General features: G+C 40.5%; 1 protein-coding gene and 1 pseudogene across 1 annotated transcript; one reads left to right on the top strand and one right to left on the bottom strand.

The window, feature by feature from the left end:
* Nucleotides 1-740: 740 nt before the first annotated feature.
* LOC148116365 (U6 spliceosomal RNA) lies at nt 741-839 on the top strand (annotated as a pseudogene).
* Nucleotides 840-15,621: 14,782 nt separating this feature from the next.
* Nucleotides 15,622-18,220, bottom strand: LOC148116366 (uncharacterized). The gene has a single exon (XM_087895033.1). The coding sequence runs from the start codon at nt 18,209-18,211 to the stop codon at nt 15,743-15,745; it is 2,469 nt and encodes an 822-aa protein (XP_087751159.1). The 5' UTR covers nt 18,212-18,220; the 3' UTR covers nt 15,622-15,742.
* Between the last annotated feature and the right edge of the window lie 2,869 nt (nt 18,221-21,089).

Consider the following 21,089-nt stretch of genomic DNA (forward strand, 5'->3'; position numbering starts at 1 on the left):
TTGGGCTGGTATGGGAAAAATAAAATACATGGTTACTTTCAAAGACATCCAGGGGTGGGATTCAGCCAGTTTGGACCGGTTCGGGTGACATGTAGTCAGACCAATGCAGAAGAGAAACAAAGCATTCTGTCATTTAATTTTGATACTATTCTGCTCTTAATGCAGCCTAGGATTGAATGTTTTGGGGGGGGGGTTTGCATTGTTGGCTCATATTTCACTTGTGATCCAAGTAGACACGAGTTCACTTCTGCTTGTACTACTTTCCACTGCGGTCCCACACCTTCAGTCTATACCCGTGATGGCAAACCTATGGCACGCATGCCACAGGTGGCACGTGGAGCCATATCTGTGGGCATGTGAGCATTGCCCTAGCTCAGCTCCAGTGTGCATGTGCGTGCCAGCCAGCTGATTTTTGGGCCTTCCGGTCCCACCGGAAGTCAGGAAATGGGCTGTTTCCAACCTCCGAAGGGCCTCCATGGGGGTGGGAAAGGCTGTTTTTGCCCTCCCCAGGCTCAAAGAAAGCCTTTGGAGGGTGAAAAACAGGCCTACTGGGCCACTGGGCCATCGCGTGCCAAAAGCAGGGAGAGTGGTGTGTTTGTCACGCACGCATTGAATTATGGGTGTGCCATCACTGGTCTATAATCACATCTTTGAGTTTTCCTACTATGTATTTCTTCCTACGTGTCTTCATACGTGTCCCGGGATAATGTTGCAGGATCCAGTCAGGGTTGATCACCAGGACCAGAGGTTTGGTCTTCCAAAAATATGGAACGCTTCACAAATTAGCATGGCCCTTGTGCAAGGCTGACCAGCAAATTTGTGAAGCATTCCATTGGATCCTGAAAATCATTTCTAAATAGGTTGAATAGCATATTGTAATTGGCTGTGAGAAAGTTGAGAGAATCACATTTTAGACAATGGCCTGATAAACAAAATCTGAGTTCAAAGCAGGGATGCAATTTGAGTAAGCATCTCAGAATTGCCTCTCCATAATTCTCTGGAACCTAAAGCCAGGAAGGGAGAGAAGGGCTTTCAGAATTGCAAGTTTTTGTTATGGTAATCTTACAATAAAAGTAATTTTCTTACATATGTAAATAGCAAGTGAAGCCAGGGATATAGGCTTCACTCAGGTCTGGATTTAGCTAGGCATTTGCATGCCCACCGCTGATTGGTGGATTCAAACGGTGCCTGCCATTGATTGGTAGATTCAAACAGAGGGAAAGGTAAAGAGTTGTCAGTGGCTGAATCGATGGGACAGCTCCCTTTAAAAGGGAGCACTGCCGGCTAAGCCTTTGCAGAAGTCACTTACTTAAATAAAGAGCTGAAGTTACTGTCTGTCATCCTACCTCTTCATTGTCTCCCACGATCTAACAAGTTTGGTATTTGTGTTTTGATCTTCTGGTTTGGATGACTTTGAAATGCTGACAGACGGCCTCGGACAGAATTCTATGGTGCACAGGGAAACATTGATGAACATTCACTGTATGATTTTTAAACAGTCCTGTATCTAATCTAAACCAAATGTTATCATCTTTTTTTATTTTATTCTATTTATTTCATCAAGCATGTATTTTATGATAGATACAAGTGTAAACATAATTATAAATACATGAAAAGGATACGAATAAAAGAAAACATTAGGACAGGGACGGTAGGCACACTGGTGCGCTTATGCATGCCCCTTACAGACCTCTTAGGAATGGGGTGAGGTCTACATTAGACAGTGTAAGGTTAAAGTTTTGGGGGTTTGGGGAAGAAACCACAGAGTCAGAGTCAGGTAGTGCATTCCAGGTGTTGACCACTCTGTTACTGAAGTTGTATTTTCTGCAGTCTAATTTGGATCGGTTTACCATGAGTTTGTATATATTGTGTGTTCTTGTATTGTTTTGGTTGAAGCTGAAGTATTCATTGGCTGGTAGGGCATTGTAGCAGATGATTTTATGTACTATGCTTAGGTCAGACTGACGATGGCGAAATTCTAAGGTGTCTAAGCCCAAAATTTCGAGTCTGATGGCATAACGTATTTTGTTACGAGCAGAGGAGTGGAGGGCTCTTCTTGTGAAATATCTCTGGACTCGTTTGATTGTATTAATGTCGGATATGCAGTGCGGGTTCCAGACAGATGAGCTGTATTCAAGAATTAGTCTGGCAAAAGTTTTGTATGCCCTAGTTTGCAGTTCAATATTACCAGAGAAGAACCTACATAAGATTAGATTAACAACTCTTAATGCTTTTTTGGCAATGCTGTTACAGTGAGCTCTGACACTTAGATCATTTGAGATGAGTACTCCAAGGTCTTTGACAGAGTGAGGGTCGTCTGTTAGGTCGTATCCGTCCAGCTTGTATTTTGTGTTCTGATTTTTTTTATTTTTTTATTTTGCCAATGTGTAAGACAGAGCATTTGTTTCTCCTATAATCTTATAGGAGACATTGCTAAAGTGAAGTATTCCACGTCTACTGCATATCCATGATCAGCTAAACTGGTTACTGCATCAAAAATGAGATTCGTGTGGTTTGACATGATTTAAGCTTGATAAACTTATGCCGGTTCCTGCCAAGCAATTCATTCTTTTCTAAATGTTCACAAATCAACAGTCTGTTTTGGAGTTTTGCCTTGTATCAATCTCAAGCTGATTAGTCTTTTTTTTTTTTATGCTTCCTTTCACTTCCTGTCTGAAGATAGGAACAATATTTACAATTCTCCCATCCTCTGGCACTTGGTCCTTATCTTCCATAATTTCTTCAGTGATCTTCTCCTGAGATCAAAGAAATGGACCCTATAGTGTATTTTCAATTGCACAAGTAAGGACAACTGGTATTTATTTCTTAGGGGTAGGAAGACAGTCTCCTAAGAAAGCAACCTTCGCCCATTTTTTTCTGCTACAAAACAAAACAATGTTTTGTGACTTGCACTGGCACCATCAGTGACTCCAGTTCTGCCTTTACTTACTGCATTTCATTTCCTTGTAAGCAAATACCTCCATTCCAATTGGACCCTGTGCTGCTGTGCACTATGGCAGGCATGCCCCTGCCCTCCACTTACTGGTTGCTACTCCATGACTGATTCGTCCAGAGCTACAGGGCATCCTACACTCCCAAGGGAAACTCTCCAGTCTTGGGTTATGGTAACTATAAGTCCCCTAGAGGGAAAGAAAGATGAGCTTGAGAGAAATCTGCAAGAACTGGGCAAAAGGGTCTGAAACATTTCTAAAGTCCAAAGGAATGAGATACCATTTGGCATAGGCAGACCCCTCCCTGATTCATTGGAGTAAAAGAAGTGGGGGTCGGAGGTACATCACAGTCAGACTTGCAAAATGTTGCCATAGTTTTCACCATTCTATGGAATTGATAGTTTAATGCAGAGGTCTTCAAACTTGGCAGCTTTAAGACTTGGGGACTTCAACTCCCAGCATAGCTGGCTGGAGAATTCTGGGAGTTGAAGTCCCCAAGTCTTAAAGCTGCCAAGTTTGAAGACCTCTGGTTTAATGTGTCTAGTTGGGCTTACAAGTCCAGACAAGACAAGGTCATCATTGTGTCCAAACCTGAGGGAATATTGAAATCCAGAAAAGGATTTCTTAAGAGGCTTCATTCTAGTCAATGTATTCACAAGTATCAAGCAGCTTAACCCTGCAATATAGAAAAGCTCTTAACCCAAAAAAAGTCTCTGTTGCTTTTAGCCTACGTTCCTTTTGTAATTCAGCCTTTATTATTTCTTTTTTGCCAATATTAGCTACATCTTGGCATACTTTCTTGATGATTACACGATTTGCTATACATTTTCCTATTAATTCAAATTCCCTTTGTATTCACAAGAGTTTCTTAAGGTGCTTCCATTTTTTCCTGATTGGAGTGGTAGATGATTGCACTTCCTTCAAGTATCTCAAGATGTTCCCAACCCTCCTCTAATTGCTTTGATCTGAGGATTTTTGCCCATGGGATCCCATCTAATATTTCTCTAAGCTTTTCCCCCTAAAATCAAATCTAGACGCTCTCATTTCCCTTTCTGTAATAATTGAAACCTAAGACGATGCAACCATTTCCTTCCAATTTGTGACTTTCCCTGTTAGTGTCCCCATTACTTGTTTTTGAGAAGCTGGCAGAGAAGGTCACAAATGGTGATCATGTGACTGCAGTACCCAGCATTGGGTTGTAAGTGGAAGTTGGTTGCCAATTACCCAAATTTTGTTCACATGACCTGTGGAGGCCCTACAGCGGTCAGAACTTTGAGGAAAGGTTATGTATGAGTCCCTTTATTCAGTGCCATCATAACTTCAAACAGTCACTAAATGATACATAATCCAATCTGGGTCTGTCACCAGGACCAGAAGTTTAGTCATCTAAGTTTTTGGACTCATGCTGGAGCCCATCCTCAGGAAACTTCTCACTCAATCAGAATTGAGCTGGAAGGGATCTTGGAGGTCTTCTAATCCAACCTCCTGCCTAAACAGGAAACCCTATATACCATTTCAGACAAGTGACTATCCAGTCTCTTCTTAAAAATCTCCAGTGATGAAGCACCTACAATTTTTGATGGGAAGTTGTTCCACTGGTTAATTGTTCTCACTGTTAGGAAGTTTCTCCTTAATTCCAGGTTGCTTCTCTCCTTGGTTAATTTCCATCCATTGTTTCTTCTCCTGCCCTCTGGTGCTTTGGAAATAAATTGACCCCCTCCTCTTTGTGGCAACCTCTCAAATACTGGAATACTGCTTAAGGGAATCACCCTTAATCCTTCTTTTCTCTAGACTAGATAAACCCAAATCCTGCAATGGCTCTTCATATGTTTTAGTCTCCAGGCCTTTAATCGTCTTAGTTGCTCTTCTCTGCACTTTTTCCAAAGTCTCAACACCTTTTTTTGTAAAGATCACACATTCTGCTAGACAGAAGTTCCCTGAAGGTGGGCTCCAGCACAAGTCCGAAAGATGGATGATTAAACCTCTGGTGTGGGTGGCTGACTCAGGTTGGATCCTGCAACATTATCTTGGGACACATATATTCACCTTCAGTCACTAAATTAATTGTCTTTAAATGAGGAGCACTTCAAAGTAAGCATGTCAAGGGAGCCAGTAAAGGATTCTCTTCCATCCTGTTATTTTTTCAAGGGGAAAAGGATACATTTTGCAATATAGAGGAACATTTGTTATAGAAATGTTCCGAATCTGCAGAATGAAGAGGGATAGAAAACCAAAACCAAATGCACAGGTATAGAATAGAAGGTATCTGGCTCAACAGTAGTAACTGAGAGAGGAATCTGGGTGTCCTGGTGGATCACTGCTTAAGTGAGCCAGCAATGTGCTGCAGCTAATGTAGTTCTAGGTTGCATCAATAGAAGGGTAGCATCAAGATCATGGGAAGTGATAGTACCATTTTATACTGCAGTCCATCCTTGGAATACTGTGTCATGTTCTGGTCACCAGAATTCAAAAAAGATGCTGAGGTTCTAGAAAGACTGCAGAAAACATCACCAAAGATGATAAGGGATCTGGAGGCTACAGTAAATAATACAATGAATGGCTAAGGGAACTAAGTATGTTTAGCCTAATGAAGAGAAGGCTCAGGTGAAACAAGATAGCAGTCTCCCAATACCTGAAAGGCTGTTTCAGAGAATTTATTCTCCATAGTACCTGAAGGCAGAACAAGAAGCAATGAATGGAAGCTCATCAGAGGGAGAATCAACCTGGAAATAAGGAAGAATTTTCTGACAATGAGAACAATTAGTCCGTGGAACAGTTTGCCTCCCAGAGCTGTGGGTGCTTCATTGCTGGAGGTTTTCAAGAAAAGATTGGACAAACATTTGTTCGGGATGGTATAGGGCAGTGATGGCTAACCTTTTTGCCATCGCGTGCCAAAAACGTGGGGAGCATGGGGGGGTTGCAAGCACGTGTGGCCACACCCATGATTCAATGCCCCCCCACCCCGCACCCCCACGCATGTGCACGCGACCTCCCCGCTCTACCCCCGCTTTTCGCACGTGATGGCAAAAAGGTTAACGGTGGGCCCGGTAGGCTTGTTTTTCGCCCTCCCCTGGCCCCAGAGGATTTCTTGGAGCCTGGGGAGGGTGAAAACAGCCTTCCCCATCCTCCGAAAGGCCCTCCGGAGGCCGGAAATGGCTCGTCTCCCAACTTCTAGTGGGCCTGAAAGGGCCAAAAATCAGCTGCCCAGCACGCTGAAGCTGAGCTAGGGCAACGCTCACATGCCCACAGATATGGCTCCGCGTGCCACCTGTGGCACCCGTGCCATAGGTTCACCATCATGGGTATAGGGACTCCTGCCTTAGGCATGGAGTTGGTCTAGAACAGGGGTGTCAAACTTGTGGCCCGCGGCCCAGATGTCTCACATCCTGGCCATGCCCACCGCCATTTTAGCGAAGGAGGAAAAAGTTGTAATACAGCACATGACAACAACGTGATGACCAGGGGTGCTATTCAGCAGGTTCTGACAGGTTCTGGAGAACTGGTAGTGGAAATTTTGAGTAATTCAGAGAACCAGCAAATACCACCTCTGGCTGGTCCCATAGTGAGGTGGGAATGGAGATTTTGCAATAGCCTTCCCTCAGGAGTGAGGAGGGAATGGAGATTTTGCAGTATCCTTCCCCTGGAGTGGGGTGGGAATGGAGATTTTGCAGTATCCTTCCCCTGCCACACTCACCAAGCCACGTCCACCAAGCCACACCACGCCCACCAAGCCATGCCCACAGAACCGGTAGTAAAGAAATTTGAATTCCACCACTGGTGACAACACGGATTTGATACTCCCGGCCTAGAAGATCTCCAACGTCCCTTCCATCCCTATGATTCTAATGAAAATACAGATTGATAATCTCCATAAGGGTCGGACCAGATGCAATACTAAGCAAGTCTTTTATCAACCACATTACAGTATTTTAAGAACTGAAATAAAAAATGGGGCTACTAGTGCAATGGGAACTGGCTATTTCTTGCTGCTAAACTTGTAGAACTCAGTTGCTTTCATATTTATGCATGTAGGGAAAGGCATATATTAAAGAACTGTCTGCATAGAACAGATTTTTTAAAAGGAAAAATTGCGGGAAAGAAGTATGCACACTAGCAAAGCTGCATAGAAAAATGTATGTATTAGGAAGAAATCTATACAGGGGTGGTGGGTTTTTTTTTTTTTTACTGGATTAAAAAATTATGGGGCTGTGCAAAATTTGCAATTGCTAAAATGGGAAATTCAGCAAAAAATGAAATGGTCATACTTACCTGTGGATATTTCACTCTAGAAATGAATCACCGGTTTTCTGCCAAAGCTCCAGTGTTTGCATTCCAGGCAGAAATTTGGCAGCTGAATCTTCACACAAAGCAATGTTGCATTTATGGAATTTCTGTCTGGGTTATAGCACATTGCTGCAAAAATCCTGATATTCAATGAATGGCAAGTAAAATGTGACCTCCAAGTATTGTATTTATATGCAAACTAGATTTTCATCCCTTTCTTTAAAATTGCTTTTACTGAATTGGATTTTATTGCTCACATCTCAGGACTGTATATTATCAAAGTTAGCCTGAATTTTAATCTTCTAAACTACAGATGATTAATTCTTCTGGTGCGCTGAACAAATCCCATGAAAACAGGCTATTCATCATCCCCACCTCTATTATCCTCCATCTTTAAAGAAAATGTTGCCAATAATACCAGATATTCTGGCAATTTCCCTCTCTCTCATGCATGTGAGACCCCCACACCAGTTGTGGGTTTCAAAAATTTTTACTACCGGTTCTGTGAGCGTGGCTTGGTGGGCGTGACATGGCTTGATGGGCGTGGCTTGGTGGGCGTGGCAGGGGAAGGATACTGTAAAAGCTCCGCTGTTGTAACTTCAAATGGCTACTAAACAAACCGTTGTAAGTTGACTGTCTGTACACACACAAACCACCAAAACTGGAATAATTTTGTGTTAGCATTTAGATTTATGTATCACTTCACAGTGCTTTTCAGCCCTCTCAAAGAGGTTTACAGAGTCAGCATATTTTCCCCAACAATCTGGATCCTCATTTTACTGAACTTGGAAGGATGGAAGGTTGAATCCAACCTTCAGCTGGTAAGAATTAAACTGCCGAACTGCTGGCAGTCAGCAGTCAGCAGAATTAGCCTGCAATACTGTATTCTAATCATTGCACCAGGGGTGAAATGCTCCCGGTTCAGACCGGATTGCCTGATCCGGTAGCGATAGCGACGGGGGGTTCGGGGAATGGATAGCAAAAATCCCTGCCCCCCGCCCCCCATGCCCAGCTGAGCCGCATGATCATCAGAGGCTGTTTTTTTAATTTTTAAAAGCATTTTTTCTACAACCTCTTCGGCCAAAGAGGCTGTAGAAAAAAAATGCCTTTAAAAGCCTCTGGCAATCCCAGCTGTGTTGCCTGATCGTCAGAGGCTTTTAAAAGCATTTTTATCTGCAACCTCTAAAGGTTGTAGAAAAAATGCTTTTAAAAGTAAAAAATAAAAATGTTGGCCATGCCCACCCAGTCACATTACCTCCCCCACCAAGCCACGCCCACAGAACCAGTAGTAACAAATTTTAGATTTCACCCCTGCATTGCACCATCATGGCTCTTTATTAAACCCTTTGGAGGCCATAAAGTACAAAAGATTTTAATTCACAGAATCTCCGTTATGCTGCTTCTGCTGTTCAGCTCCAATCCTGCAATTTACTATCTGGTTGAATATTTTCCAAGGGGTAGAAAAAGAGAAAAGCATAATGTCATCAAAATTGCCAGCCTTACCCAAAACGAGAGCACCTGAAGACTTTCAAACAAAGATCCTCCTTTGCTTTTTGTTTTTTACATTTTACACCCCTCCTTCTGCCCCCGCCTCCACATATATATAAGTTGTCAACACAGCAAACGGTTTGTAAAATCTGGTATGCTGAGCATCGCAACAAACGCAGGCTTCCTCCGGCAAATGTATTCAATTAGGAGTAAATATCAGGGCCATGTGGACACTGGGAGTGTAAGATCAACGTTCAGCAAAAATGAAATTCTGCTCAGTGCCAAGAACAGCAAAATCCAGTGAAACTGAAATTAGTTAGAGGTGTGTTGTTTCCCACAGATAGAGGTTTTTAAGCCTTTCTTTATGATGCTGCCCATTTGTGCCCTATTCCTTCTTTCCTCCACATCAGCGTGCATGTAATTTACCAAAACAATCCAGAAAATGAATATTAGGAGACTGCTTCCCATGGATCTATCCAACCATTCAAACCCACTTAATCGTCTCATGAAAGCAGTGCTGAAATAAGTTGGCCGTGTAGAGAAGGAAAGCTGGAACAGAATGTGGAAGCTGCGTCTATATTTCATTTTACTTTTAGTGGTCCGTTGCACTTCTGTGCTTTTGTGGATGATGTTAAAGGTTGCTAAGGTCAGCTATTTGCCAAAATCCATTCTTAGTTTAGGAGACACCGTGATGACTGTGTTTAGTGTATGGCAGCCTTACAGGACAGTCATGCAAGGATATTTCACATCAGCTCCATGAATTTTTAGCACAATTATGTTGTGTTGTGTTCCAAGCCAGACTAAATTCCTTGGCACGAGTCCATTTCAAAAGTTGCAGATTTGGTGGAGGGGCATTGGAGGAGCTCAATAAGATTATTTTTTTAAAAAAAAAATTATGCATAGGTGTTGTGCCCTCTCATGGTGAAATATTGCATTCAGTCAATCTGCTTATATTGGCTCATTTTGCTGAATTTAATATAGTTCTGCTGATTTTTGAAGGGAGGTACCGTAGTAAGATATTCAGAACACTAAAAATCTGGCTTTACAAATGCATGTCCTCCCCAGTCCAGATTTCAAGATTCCAGTTGTTATGCTTGCTGAGACCTCTCTTTGCAACTTGTCTGTGAATGTATAATAGTGTAATCATAGTTGTTGCATTTTGTAGATAATACGGGGGTGGGGTGGGGTGGGGTGGGTGTTCCCTTCTGTGCTTTTGCAGAAAAGGCACACAGTCTTGCTACTTGCAACTCACAACAATAATGGCCATGTGGACAACTCTGGTGACTTCTTGGTTGGCCTGTCTTTGTGGATAATGTGGGGGAAAATGCAACCAGTCAACTCCTAATTTGAGAAGAGGGGAGAAGCATTGGGAGAGAGGCAATGGTTTTCCAGAAACTATTCACATGACTGAAGTACTAAACCTTGATTAAAATCTTCTTATGCTAAAACCACTCATCTGAGCCTGCAAATTGAAATCAATGAGCCTTTGGAGCATTTATTTATTGGAAGGGGGTCAGTTTGTGTTGCTTAACATAAGCGCATCTGATAGAAGAGAATATCTGTAGCTCAGGATTGAACTATGGGGTCCTTGGTGCTCTCTAAGCTTGGTTGTTTTCTGGTAGTCCTTTCATTACCAAACTAAGTAACATCATCAGTACACTGATGCTTTTACCTAGCTTGCTAATGAAAAAAAGTACTAACTGCATTTTCCCCTCACTTGTATATAAGCATATTTGTTTTCACTATAGTATCGAATATACAATGCCAAAGCCGTTGATGCCTGCAATTTTCATTATTACACAGATCAAGCCTGGCTTCTTCTGAACAGAGGTTGCTTGTATCGAGAGTTATGCCTTGCTGACCTCCTCCTAAATCTTTTAATTAAAGAAGATAGGGGAGGGAACAATCACAGTGATATAGAAGGACTCCGATACAATCTATGAAGTCTATGAAGAAAGAGGCAGGTCCTGAGATACATCATCCCCATCCACTAAAGTTTTCTTATGTTGCAGAATAGATGTAGAAGCACCTGGTGTCTCATTTTTCATTTCTATTCTTCTGCTGTCAGGTACATAAAAGTGTACCTTTTGTTAAGTGTAACAGCCAAAGGCTGTTGGGACTGTTCCAGAGGTGGGTTTCAGCAGGTTCTGACCAGTTCTGGAGAACCGGTAGCAGAAATTTTGAATAGTTCAGAGAACCTATAAATACCACCTCTGACTGGCCCAGAAACACTACAATGTCTACAGATCATTGGAGGCTTTCAAGGCTTTGCCTATGAGACCAGTTTGGCATCTCATTTTTAATAGAATGAAGAAAGTTCTGTGTTCATACGAAACACTTAAACCTAAACCCAGCCTAACAGAGAATGTTTCCTACATGTCCTCCAAAATACACTCTGCTGCAGGTTAATGTGATGATCTGATACCCAGAACATGCTAAGACAATAGCTGAGCTCCCATCATTCCCTGAACCACAGTCTCAGTCTCATTTTAGTCTAGAGTTAGTCTTGTACAAGCATAACCAAGCAATTATACAATAGGCTACAGGAAAGGTTTCCAACATAATGTCCAAAAAAATCTTGTCAGTAAGAGAAGGCAATCAACTGGTCAGAGAGACAATGGGCTCCCTTTCACTAGAGGCATTGAAATCTGGGATTCTTGAATTTGGGGTGGAGGTGAAATGGGGGTTAAGCTCTTGAACCTCAGTAGCTTCTAAAACAGTGTTTATCAACTTTGGCAACTTAAAGACGTGTTAATCAGCCTGGAGAATTTTGGGAGTGGAAGCCCACACATCTTAAAGATAAAGAAATGCTGTTCTGAAAACATTAAGTCAAACAATTTGTTCATCAAACCCAGTTATAGACCATGATTCCCAACTGCTCTTTGAGGCTTCAAGTTAGCGTTACTATTTTTTTTGCAAACTTAGATGTCAGTGATTTAACATGGGAATTGTGTATGCACACATGATCTACCAGTGAGCCACAGCCATTTTTGTCTTCAATATATCTTTATTCTTATAAATAAAAAAGCAGATTAAGAATTTATATATAAATTTTAAAAACTAAACAGACTATGCCTGCCTAACCATCCCGCCATTTGATGATGTATGTTGTGTTCGGCAGAAGAGTATGTGTCACAAATAAAGAAGCCGATTGGCCCTGCTGCGGTGAGCTTTCCGGCGGGAGATTGAAGCCTTATGATTGGCTGAGCCACTGACAGCTTGAGTATAAAAGAGCTGTCAGCGATGGAGTGCTTTGCTCACTCACTCTCTAACCTGTTTGTTTTGTTGAAGTTCAATAAAGAGTTGTTAGATTGTTAGCCGCGTCTGCTCCTTTATTGCCTGTTGTTCCTAGAATTGAACAATGTAGTTTCACCGGTATGTTTTGAGGTTTTTTTAAAAAAAGGAAATGTAGAGAGGGAAAATGACTGATTTATGTCAAGTTTAATGCTTAAAAGTTAAGATTTTGTCTCAGAAAAAAAATGTAAACACAATTGTTCTATAAGATTAAAGAGGAAACAAAAGACACATACATATACAGCAAGCTTTGTTCTGAATTTTAAAAGTCAAGGGATGTCATAAAAATCATTTCTTTTGCGCTACATTTACCAGTGTTGAGTCCAATCTCAAAGAAGACTCCACCTTTATCAGCCAATTACACAATCTGCAGTTTTAGCGAATCAGGTGAGGCATGTTGCCAAATAGTGGTTGCAGTTGAGATCCAATTAAGGGGTGGTACCATTTTTTTATTTTCTTTCTTTCTTTAAAGTTTCTGAGCAGAGGTCTAAAGCAGGGGTCTCCAACCTTGTCAACTTTAAGACTTGTGGATTCAGAATTCCTCAGCCAGCAAAGCTGGGAATTCTGGGAAGTCCACAAGTCTTAAAGTTGCCAAGGTTGGAGACCCCTGGTCTAAAGAATGGCCCTCAAAGTAGCTAACTCATTTTTAGTGCTATGGGATGGAAGCAGGATAGAATGAAGGCATTATTTCATACTCACAATCTTCAGTCTTGAGAAAGAGATGGTATTCATCACCAAAATAAAAACCAGGTAGTAGTGATACAAGTGATAATTGAAAGGAACTGTTTTCTAAGTCCCTATCTTATAATAGTATGTGGGAATCACCTTGGAAGATAAGTGGAGCCTGAGTGGCGTAGGAGGCTAATGCCTCCTAAGGCAGCATTTAACATCCAGTTGCCTGCAATTACTGTGAGTTCAATTCTCACCAGGCTCAAGGTTGACTCAGCCTTCCATCCTTTCTAAGGTGGGTAAATTGAGGACCCAGTTTGTGGGGGCAATAAGCTTTGTATAAATATACAAAAGTATGAAGACTATTGCTTAACACATTGTAAGCCGCCCTGAGTCTCCGGAGAAGGGTGGCATATAAATCAATTAAAAAAAAAAAAGTGGAAAAGTCAGAGACCAGGCAAACATTAGATAAAATGCAACCTAGCCTATAAAAGGAAAAGAGATGTGGCAAATGCCTCAAAAGGGACCCTCCTTCTTTCCTTGGACTATGAAGATGAGGGGGAAGATATATTTTCAGACTTGCAAGATTTGGCTAATGTTAAAGGTAAAGGTTCCTCTCGCACATATGTGCTAGTCGTTCCCAACTCTAGGGGGAGGTGCTCATCTCCGTTTCAAAGCCGAAGAGCCAGCGCTGTCCAAAGACGTCTCCGTGGTCATGACTAAATGCCGAAGGCACACAGAACGCTGTTACCTTCCCACCAAAGGTGGTCCCTATTTTTCTACTTGCATTTTTTATGTGCTTTGGAACTGCTAGGTTGGCAGAAGCTGGGACAAGTAACTGGAGCTCACCCCATTACTCAGCACTAGGGATTCAAACTGCTGAACTGCCAACCTTTTGATCAACAAGCTCAGCGTCTTAGCCACTGAGCTACCGCGTTACCTTGTTACCTTACAATAAAGATAGAGCTAGTATTCCTGGATGTGCTTCTCGTCTGGACTACCTAACTAGGCTGGCCTACTCAAAAACGCTTGCCTAAGTTTTAAAATTCTGAGAAATCCATAGAAATCTTTCTGATCACTTTTGGAAATTGTATATCAACTATTTTTAAGCTATTAGATACGTTTGGAATGACAAGTTGGAAAACACTGGGTGAGTCTGCTTTCATCCCTGAACAAAAGAAAAGGTTAACCATACGCTTATGAATTAAAGAATCTGAAACAAACAGCAAAAAGCCAAGTATTTTTTTTTATCTTAGGAAGTTTACAAATGAACTAAGATAAAATTGCAATATAGAAACTTTTATAAAAAAGATTTTGGAAGTAATTATTAAGAACAAATGGCTTCTCGTGTGAAATTGATTCTGTTTTGATTTTTGCAAGACATAAATAAAGAAAAGCAATTTCATGATTTTAAAAACTGGACACTAGATAGGACTAAAGTTTTTAAGCAGTGGAAAGATTTACAAGCCTGCAAAATGTTGCAAAATATTCTAACAATAAAAATAGCGAAGGAAACTTTTGAAGAATGGGATCAGAAAATAGCTATAATATCAACAATATCAATAATAGGTTTGTTCCATGGATAAATTATAGGTAGACCTCAACTTACAATCATTTAAAAACCATTCGAAATTATAACAGCAGTGAAAAAAGTGACTTGTGCCTGGTTTTCACACCTATCACCATTGCAGCATCCCCTTGTGGCAACTGGCATGTATTTATGATAGCTGCATTGTCCTGGTGTGACCACCAGGTATGACCACCATTTGTAACCTTCCTGGCCAGTTTCTGACAAGCAAAGTCAATTGAAAAAGCCAGATTTGCTTAATGACGGAATGATTCACTTAACCCAGAGGTCTTCAAACTTGGCAGCATAGCTGGCTGGAGAATTGTGGGAGTTGAAGTCCACAAGTCTTAAAGCTGCCAAGTTTGAAGACCTCTGATTTAACAGCTTGAGTAATTCACTTACAACTGTGGCAAGAAAGGTTGTAAAATGGGGCAAAACTCACTTAACAACTGTCTTACTTAGCAATGGAAAGTTTGGGCTCAATTGTGGTCATGAGTCAAGGAGTACCTGTATGTCCAAAAACATAATATTGAAGAAATGGTAGATGTAGAACAAATTTTATCTGACAAGATAGAGATGGTATCAAAAGTGGATTTACAATTGACAAGCCAAGAGAATGACTTTGAAAGGATGTTTCATTACAAGAGAAACTAGCTGAGATTTTAACATTTAAAAGGGATACATTTTGTGTATTGGACTTAGTTGTTAATGCCTTGAAGAACTCTGTGCAATGGGACAATGAAGAAATGAAGAGAAATCAAATCCTATGACAATATTTTAATGAACTAAAAATTAAGATTGTTAGAATTAAAATGGTGGGATGTTATTTGATCAAGGCTGAAACAAGTTGGATATGTTATTACTTATGGAATTTTTATGGACTTTTTGCTGACACCCGAACTGAAAAGATAATATTTTATGGATTTGTTTATAGACAAGAGATGGGATATGGAATGAAGAGATAAATGTAATCTTAGAAGGGGTTATACTTAGAAGTATAAAGTTGTTTATACTTGCTGTAATGAAATAACTTCCTTAAACATTTCTTTGTTTTATTATATTCTTACTTTTCGTTCCTCTATTTTTCTTTTTTGCACTGATGCTCCTTTCTAGTCCCCCTTTTTTTCTTTAAGTTTAGTTTGTATTAGATTTTACGATTATAATCAAAATTCTTAATAAAAATTATATAAGAAACCCACAGAAACCTAATATAACTGAACAACTCCTAATATAATCATTTAGCTGGTCTGTAATAATTCCAGTTAAGCACCAATGCCTTCTTTTACTCCAAGACCCTTTTGTCCACTACAGGTAAAATTCAATAAAGTTAAATGATTGGAATGATTCAGTCAGGTGAGCATAACAGTATACGGGTTCTTCGTTTTTATTTGAGCCTCCTTTCATGTTCCTGGAAGCACTGCTTTGGATCATTCGTCGTTCTTGTTCCTCTTTCCCACCATGGACACATCTAAGATCTTCCCCATCTCTTCTAGGTGCCAGCATTCAGCGTCTGTGGATCTAGCATTGACTCATTATCATCTATTACAGGATCATCATCCATGCCTTCCCCTGCAGATGATTGCACACCACTGTTACCCGAAGCTAGGATTTCAGGGGTTTGCTGGAAAGTATCTCCAGGAAGCTGATCGTCAACTTCAAGAAACTTTTTTGCATCCTCCTCTGTCTGCTGAGTCTGAGAAGTCAATACCATGCCTGTGTTCAAATTCATCCAACTCCCTTCTTTCACAGGGGTGTATGAATCCACAGGTTCATCTTCCATATCTAGAGATTCTGCACTTAACAACATGGCCTCACTCAGGCGGGTACTAAGCAGTTTTTCAACTTCATCATTAGACTGAGTCTCTTCTCCAAAAGGTTCTACTGGGATGGCTTGGGTATCATAATCTGGCTTTGCCTGACTGCTACGGCGGGATTCCTTACCTGCAGGTTGCTGTCCATCCATGTTTGCTTTTCCTTGCTCTGCATTGCTTTCATCCTTCCCAGTTCCAGGACTTTGAAGCTCTTCTTCTCTCACACCACTGCCAGCCTTTTGCAGGGATATTGTACTCAGAACTGTTGAGATTGCAGTTTGACTCGTCTGCTGGCTGTGACTTATTAATATTTTCCCTGTTCTTCTGTTCAACCAAATCCCATCTTCCAAAGAAATTATACTGTATGTTTGCTGACCAGTATCTTCTTCTGCAATGGTTGAGCCACTCATTGTTGATCTGCTTTCAGACTCATCTGGCCACTGGGCTTCAGTTACAGATGTTCGATCTGTAGGTCCTTCTGGCTCATATACATTGAAGGTTTTTCTTCTAGTTGCATCTTGCCCTACAGGTGACATGTCCCAATCACTAAACTGAGTATCAAGGTCATGACATCCTGAGCTGAATTTCCTAAGTCCCTGTTGGCCATTATCTTTTACTAGATCTTCTCTACTAGGCATAGTCATTTTATTTACTGCATACCACTGAAGAAAGCTCTCATCAGTTTGTTGGCTGCTACATTTTTTTACTTTTTGCTTCTTCACAGCACAATATTGGAGCCAACTTTTATCAGTTTGTTGAGACTGATTCTTTACTACTTTGCCTGTCTTTTTGCTTATCCAGGTATTTTCATCAAGTTCACCAGTAACAACAGGTTCTTGGTTTTGCTCAGGTGTGAGACTAGCCAACACCTCAGACTGTTTTCCAACACACTCCTGAGAAGCAAGTTCTAGTAAATTCTGAACAGTTCTTTGGGAATCTTGACTCCCATGTCGAGATTGTTGAGCTTCTAATTGCTGGGTACTATGGTAAGAATCTTTCAGGTCAATTGAAGCCCTACTTGAATCAGTGAAAGAGTCTGTTTGTTGGCTGTAGTCTAACAGTTCTTTCTTTAACGTCGCAACACTGTCAGTCTGTTGTGACTGGTCATATTTATAGGTTTCTTTTTTTATGGATGGCTCTATTTTTGATTCCTCAGGTTGCTGGATATCTTGCCTGAAGTCTGACTGTTCCACCTCGGTAACCCCTGAAGAAATGATAGTATCTTCAATGGTATCTGTGTCTATAGGTTGGGTAAAATTTTCTTGACTAGATGAACGCAGAATTTCCGAAAGAGTTTTGAGCTCCCAAAGGATGCTGGTTTGTTGAGTTTTATTTTTCATCTCTTTGCCTGTTTTGGGGCTGAGCCAAGGTATCTCCTCTTCAGAATCTATTCTCTTTGGGATCAGTAGAGATGACTCTTCACTGGATTCCTGGCTACTCCTGCGAGATTTTTGCTTTGAGATATGATCTGCAATTGAATTCCTTTCTTTGTCTAGGCTGTTTTGATGCCCATCTGATTCTGATGATTCTGGTAGTGTTATTTCTGTTGAAGTGGAATCTTCTTCACTAGACGTCCCTTTGCTTTTAGCAGATATTTCACTTGAACAATGAAGAATTTCAGAAAGTATTCTCCGTTCCCAACTGGCACTTGTTTGCTGACCTCTACAGTTCATTATTTTTCCAGTTTTTTTGTTTATCCATGTGGTCTCTTTGCTATCCACCTCACTGACTAATTGTATACAGGAAGTCTTTTGACTTATTGGAACCTGCTGACCAACAGATTGTTGATTGTTAGGGTGAAAATCTTGGCTAGGGGACCACTGAAGGCTTCGGCGGGATGGCTTCCTTTTCATGCTTCCAGCAGCATCTGGTGTCTGGCTTTGATCCACCTGTTCCTTCCTTTTGAAAATGCTCACATTGCTATTTGTCTGCAAAGTTAGGTCTGGTGCATCTTTGCCAGAAGTAGTTCTCTTTGTGACTTCTTGCTCTAGGAAGGGGCCATTATCCCCACTTTCCTGATGGACGCTGTTCTCCTCACTACCCTCAAGATTGCATTTCTGCAATTCCCCGACACTGAGTATCTGCTCATTCATTTCAGAGCCTTCAAGGATTACCTGATCAAGAGTGGGATCTGGATCATCATCCATCTTCTTTTCCTCTTCCTGTGCCTTATAGACAGATCAATGCACAAGTCCTTTGTCTGCCAGGGAACTGGAGCAACGGTGAAAGTTCCCAAGCCTCTTGACTGGCACCTTCTTTGGAATTAAACCCACCACACTTAAAACAGCTGGAGAGCACCTTTCCCTCATGTATGATTTCACTTATTTTTTTAATCCCCTGTCTTCTCATTAGGGCTGCAGGTTGTTGATAAGTTGTTTCATTGTACAGAGAGGAAGATGGGGGTTGTTTTTTTTCCCTTTTCTACTGATAGCCAGCTGGAATCATGGCCCCTAGATTGAAACAGTAGCTTTAAGACTCTGGACCCGCCTTTTTGGCTGTGGTGGCCTTCCTGCTCTTAATTTCAACTGCCATATATTCTAGAAGCTTCCCAAGACTGTCACAGTATAACTATGACATCACTATAGATTCTGAACCAGGCCTTGTTCTTATTTATTTTTAGAAGATATTTATCTGAGGAAAACTTGATAGAACTTGGAAATGAACATCTGTAGAAAGATATAGAGTTTACTTTGGAGTTTACTTCAGTCAAAAAACCAACTAGATTGAACCAACTTGTTCTGACATTGATTTATGAAGGGACTCTTTTCTGACTGATGGCCATTCAGTATGGGTTTATGTCTCTCAGAGGTATAAGCAGGCAGGGCCAGGGAATAAAATTAAAATGGATTCACAGAATGTTTGGGTTGGACTACATGATCTACAAGGTCCCTTCCAACTCTGTTAATCTGTATCTGTATCTAACCAGTGGTTAATATAATTATGTCTTTCTTATTGAACAATTTCTGCTTTTTGCCGCCTTAAACGTTACAATTTAGAAACAATTTTTGGAGGGATATTTTTAATGAACTATAAGAAATAAAGAAAATCAATGAATAAAATATTGTCCTAGGATCTCAAATTGCATCTCTCTTTCAAATCAAGAGAAATCTACCGTGTCCAATTATTCTAAAAGCCCCTATAGTTTTGAACAATCCTCTGATTTAATATTGACCATTCTGTTTTAAATTAATTTTACTGTAAAAAAAAAAATCAAAAATGGAAAGTTCTATGATTTCATATAAAAATACACAACCAAGCTGAGAAAACCAAATAAAGTGCAAGGAATAAAGGAATAGGAGGAGCCTTGTGGTGCCAAATCCTGCTCCTTGCCTTTATACACGTTATATATTAAATCATGTGCGTTGCATCATGCATTCAATTTTAACAGAAAAACAGAGTTGAAAGGGACCTCGGAGTTCATCTAGTCCAACCCCCTGCTCAAGCAGAAGACCTTATACCATTTTAGAAAGATGGCTGTCCAGTTTCTTCTTAAAAACTTCCAGTTATGGAACATCCATAACTTCTGAAGACAAGCCATTCCACTGGTTAATTGTTGTCACTGTCAGAAAATTTCTCCTTATTTCTAGGTTGCTTCTCTCTTTGATTAGTTTTCATTAATTGTTTCTTGTCCTGCCTTCAGGTGCTTTAGAAAATAGGTTGACCCTGTTCTATGTGATAGCCCCCCAGATATTGGAACAGTGCTTTCCTGTCACTCTTTTCATTAGACTGGTTCTTCTTTTCATTAAACTAGATATAGCCAAATCCTGGAACCATTTTTCACATGTTTTAGCCTCCAGTCCCCTAATTAACTGTGTTGCTCTTCTCTGCATTCTCTCTAGAGTCTCAACATCTTTTTTATGTCATGGTGACCAAAACTGGATACAATATTCCATGCGTGGCCTGTACATTGTTATAATTTTAAACTGTTTTAATTGAGGTGTTGATTTTAATTTATTTGTTGTGATTTGTATTGGAAATTGTCATTTTGTAAGCCGCCTTGAATCCCTCGGGAGAAAGGCGGCATATAATTCGCAATAATAAATAAATAAATAAATAAATAAATAAATAAATAAATAAATAAATAAATAGGACTCCAAGGTCCACCTCACAGTTACTGCTATTGAGTCAGGTAGTACCTACTCTACACCTGTGCATTTGTTTAGTGTAAAACCTTGCTTTTTTCAGCACTGAATTTCATTTTGTTAATTAGGATGCAATATTTAAGTCTGTCCAGATCCTTCTGGATCTTCAACCTATCTTCTGGAGTGTTGTCTATTCCTGCCAGCTTGGTGTCATCTGCAAATTTGATGAGATCCCCTTCTATCCCCTCATCTAAATCATTTATAAAGCTATTGAAGAGTACTGGGCCTAAGACAAAAATCTGAAGTATCCTACTGTGTACTCCTTATATGCAAACATAAAAGATAACATAACATAATCTTTTATAACAGAAAAGATTCCCCTGTTTTCCTTGGGCATCAATGCCACAGTGCATAAATTATGGTAAGCAATTAGAACCACAAGAAAATGTAAGGTTGATCCTATACAGGGCAAAAGGTTATTGGGAATGGGAAGGGAGGGGTTATTGCTTTCCTCTGAAGGTTTTGAAGTCATTACATGAAGTTATCTTATGTGGTGATGTTTCTTTCAAACTAATGTTCACCTCCATCAAGAAAGAGTGATTTCTCTCTGCTGTTTCCAAAATAATAAAAATCAGCAGTAACAAACTTGCATCTTATTGCCTCCTGGAAGCTTATTTTATTGGGGGAGGTGAGGAAATGGAGCAACTTGATTTGGGTTTATAAAAAGGGTGGCTGGATGAAGAAATGGCTAGGAAAGGAGATATCAGTATGAAAGCTGAAGAAGAATGAGGTGTTCCTCTTACGAATCTTTAAGGCAGCCATTCCCAACTGGCTGTAGCAGATAAGAGGATTTTTTTTTTTAATTTCCAGAATTCTGGGAATTAATATCCACATATTTGGAGTAGTTGGGATTGCTGCTTTAAAGCATGAGCACACAACATGC

This window comes from Pantherophis guttatus, chromosome 1 (genome assembly GCF_059756535.1).
Source record: "Pantherophis guttatus breed Tessera chromosome 1, ASM5975653v1, whole genome shotgun sequence".
In the NCBI taxonomy this organism is placed as follows: domain Eukaryota; kingdom Metazoa; phylum Chordata; class Lepidosauria; order Squamata; family Colubridae; genus Pantherophis; species Pantherophis guttatus.

Bases quoted from the DNA above. Each gene is read 5' to 3' on its own strand.
- LOC148116366 (XM_087895033.1), bottom strand. From the start codon at position 18,211: ATGGATGATGATCCAGATCCCACTCTTGATCAGGTAATCCTTGAAGGC.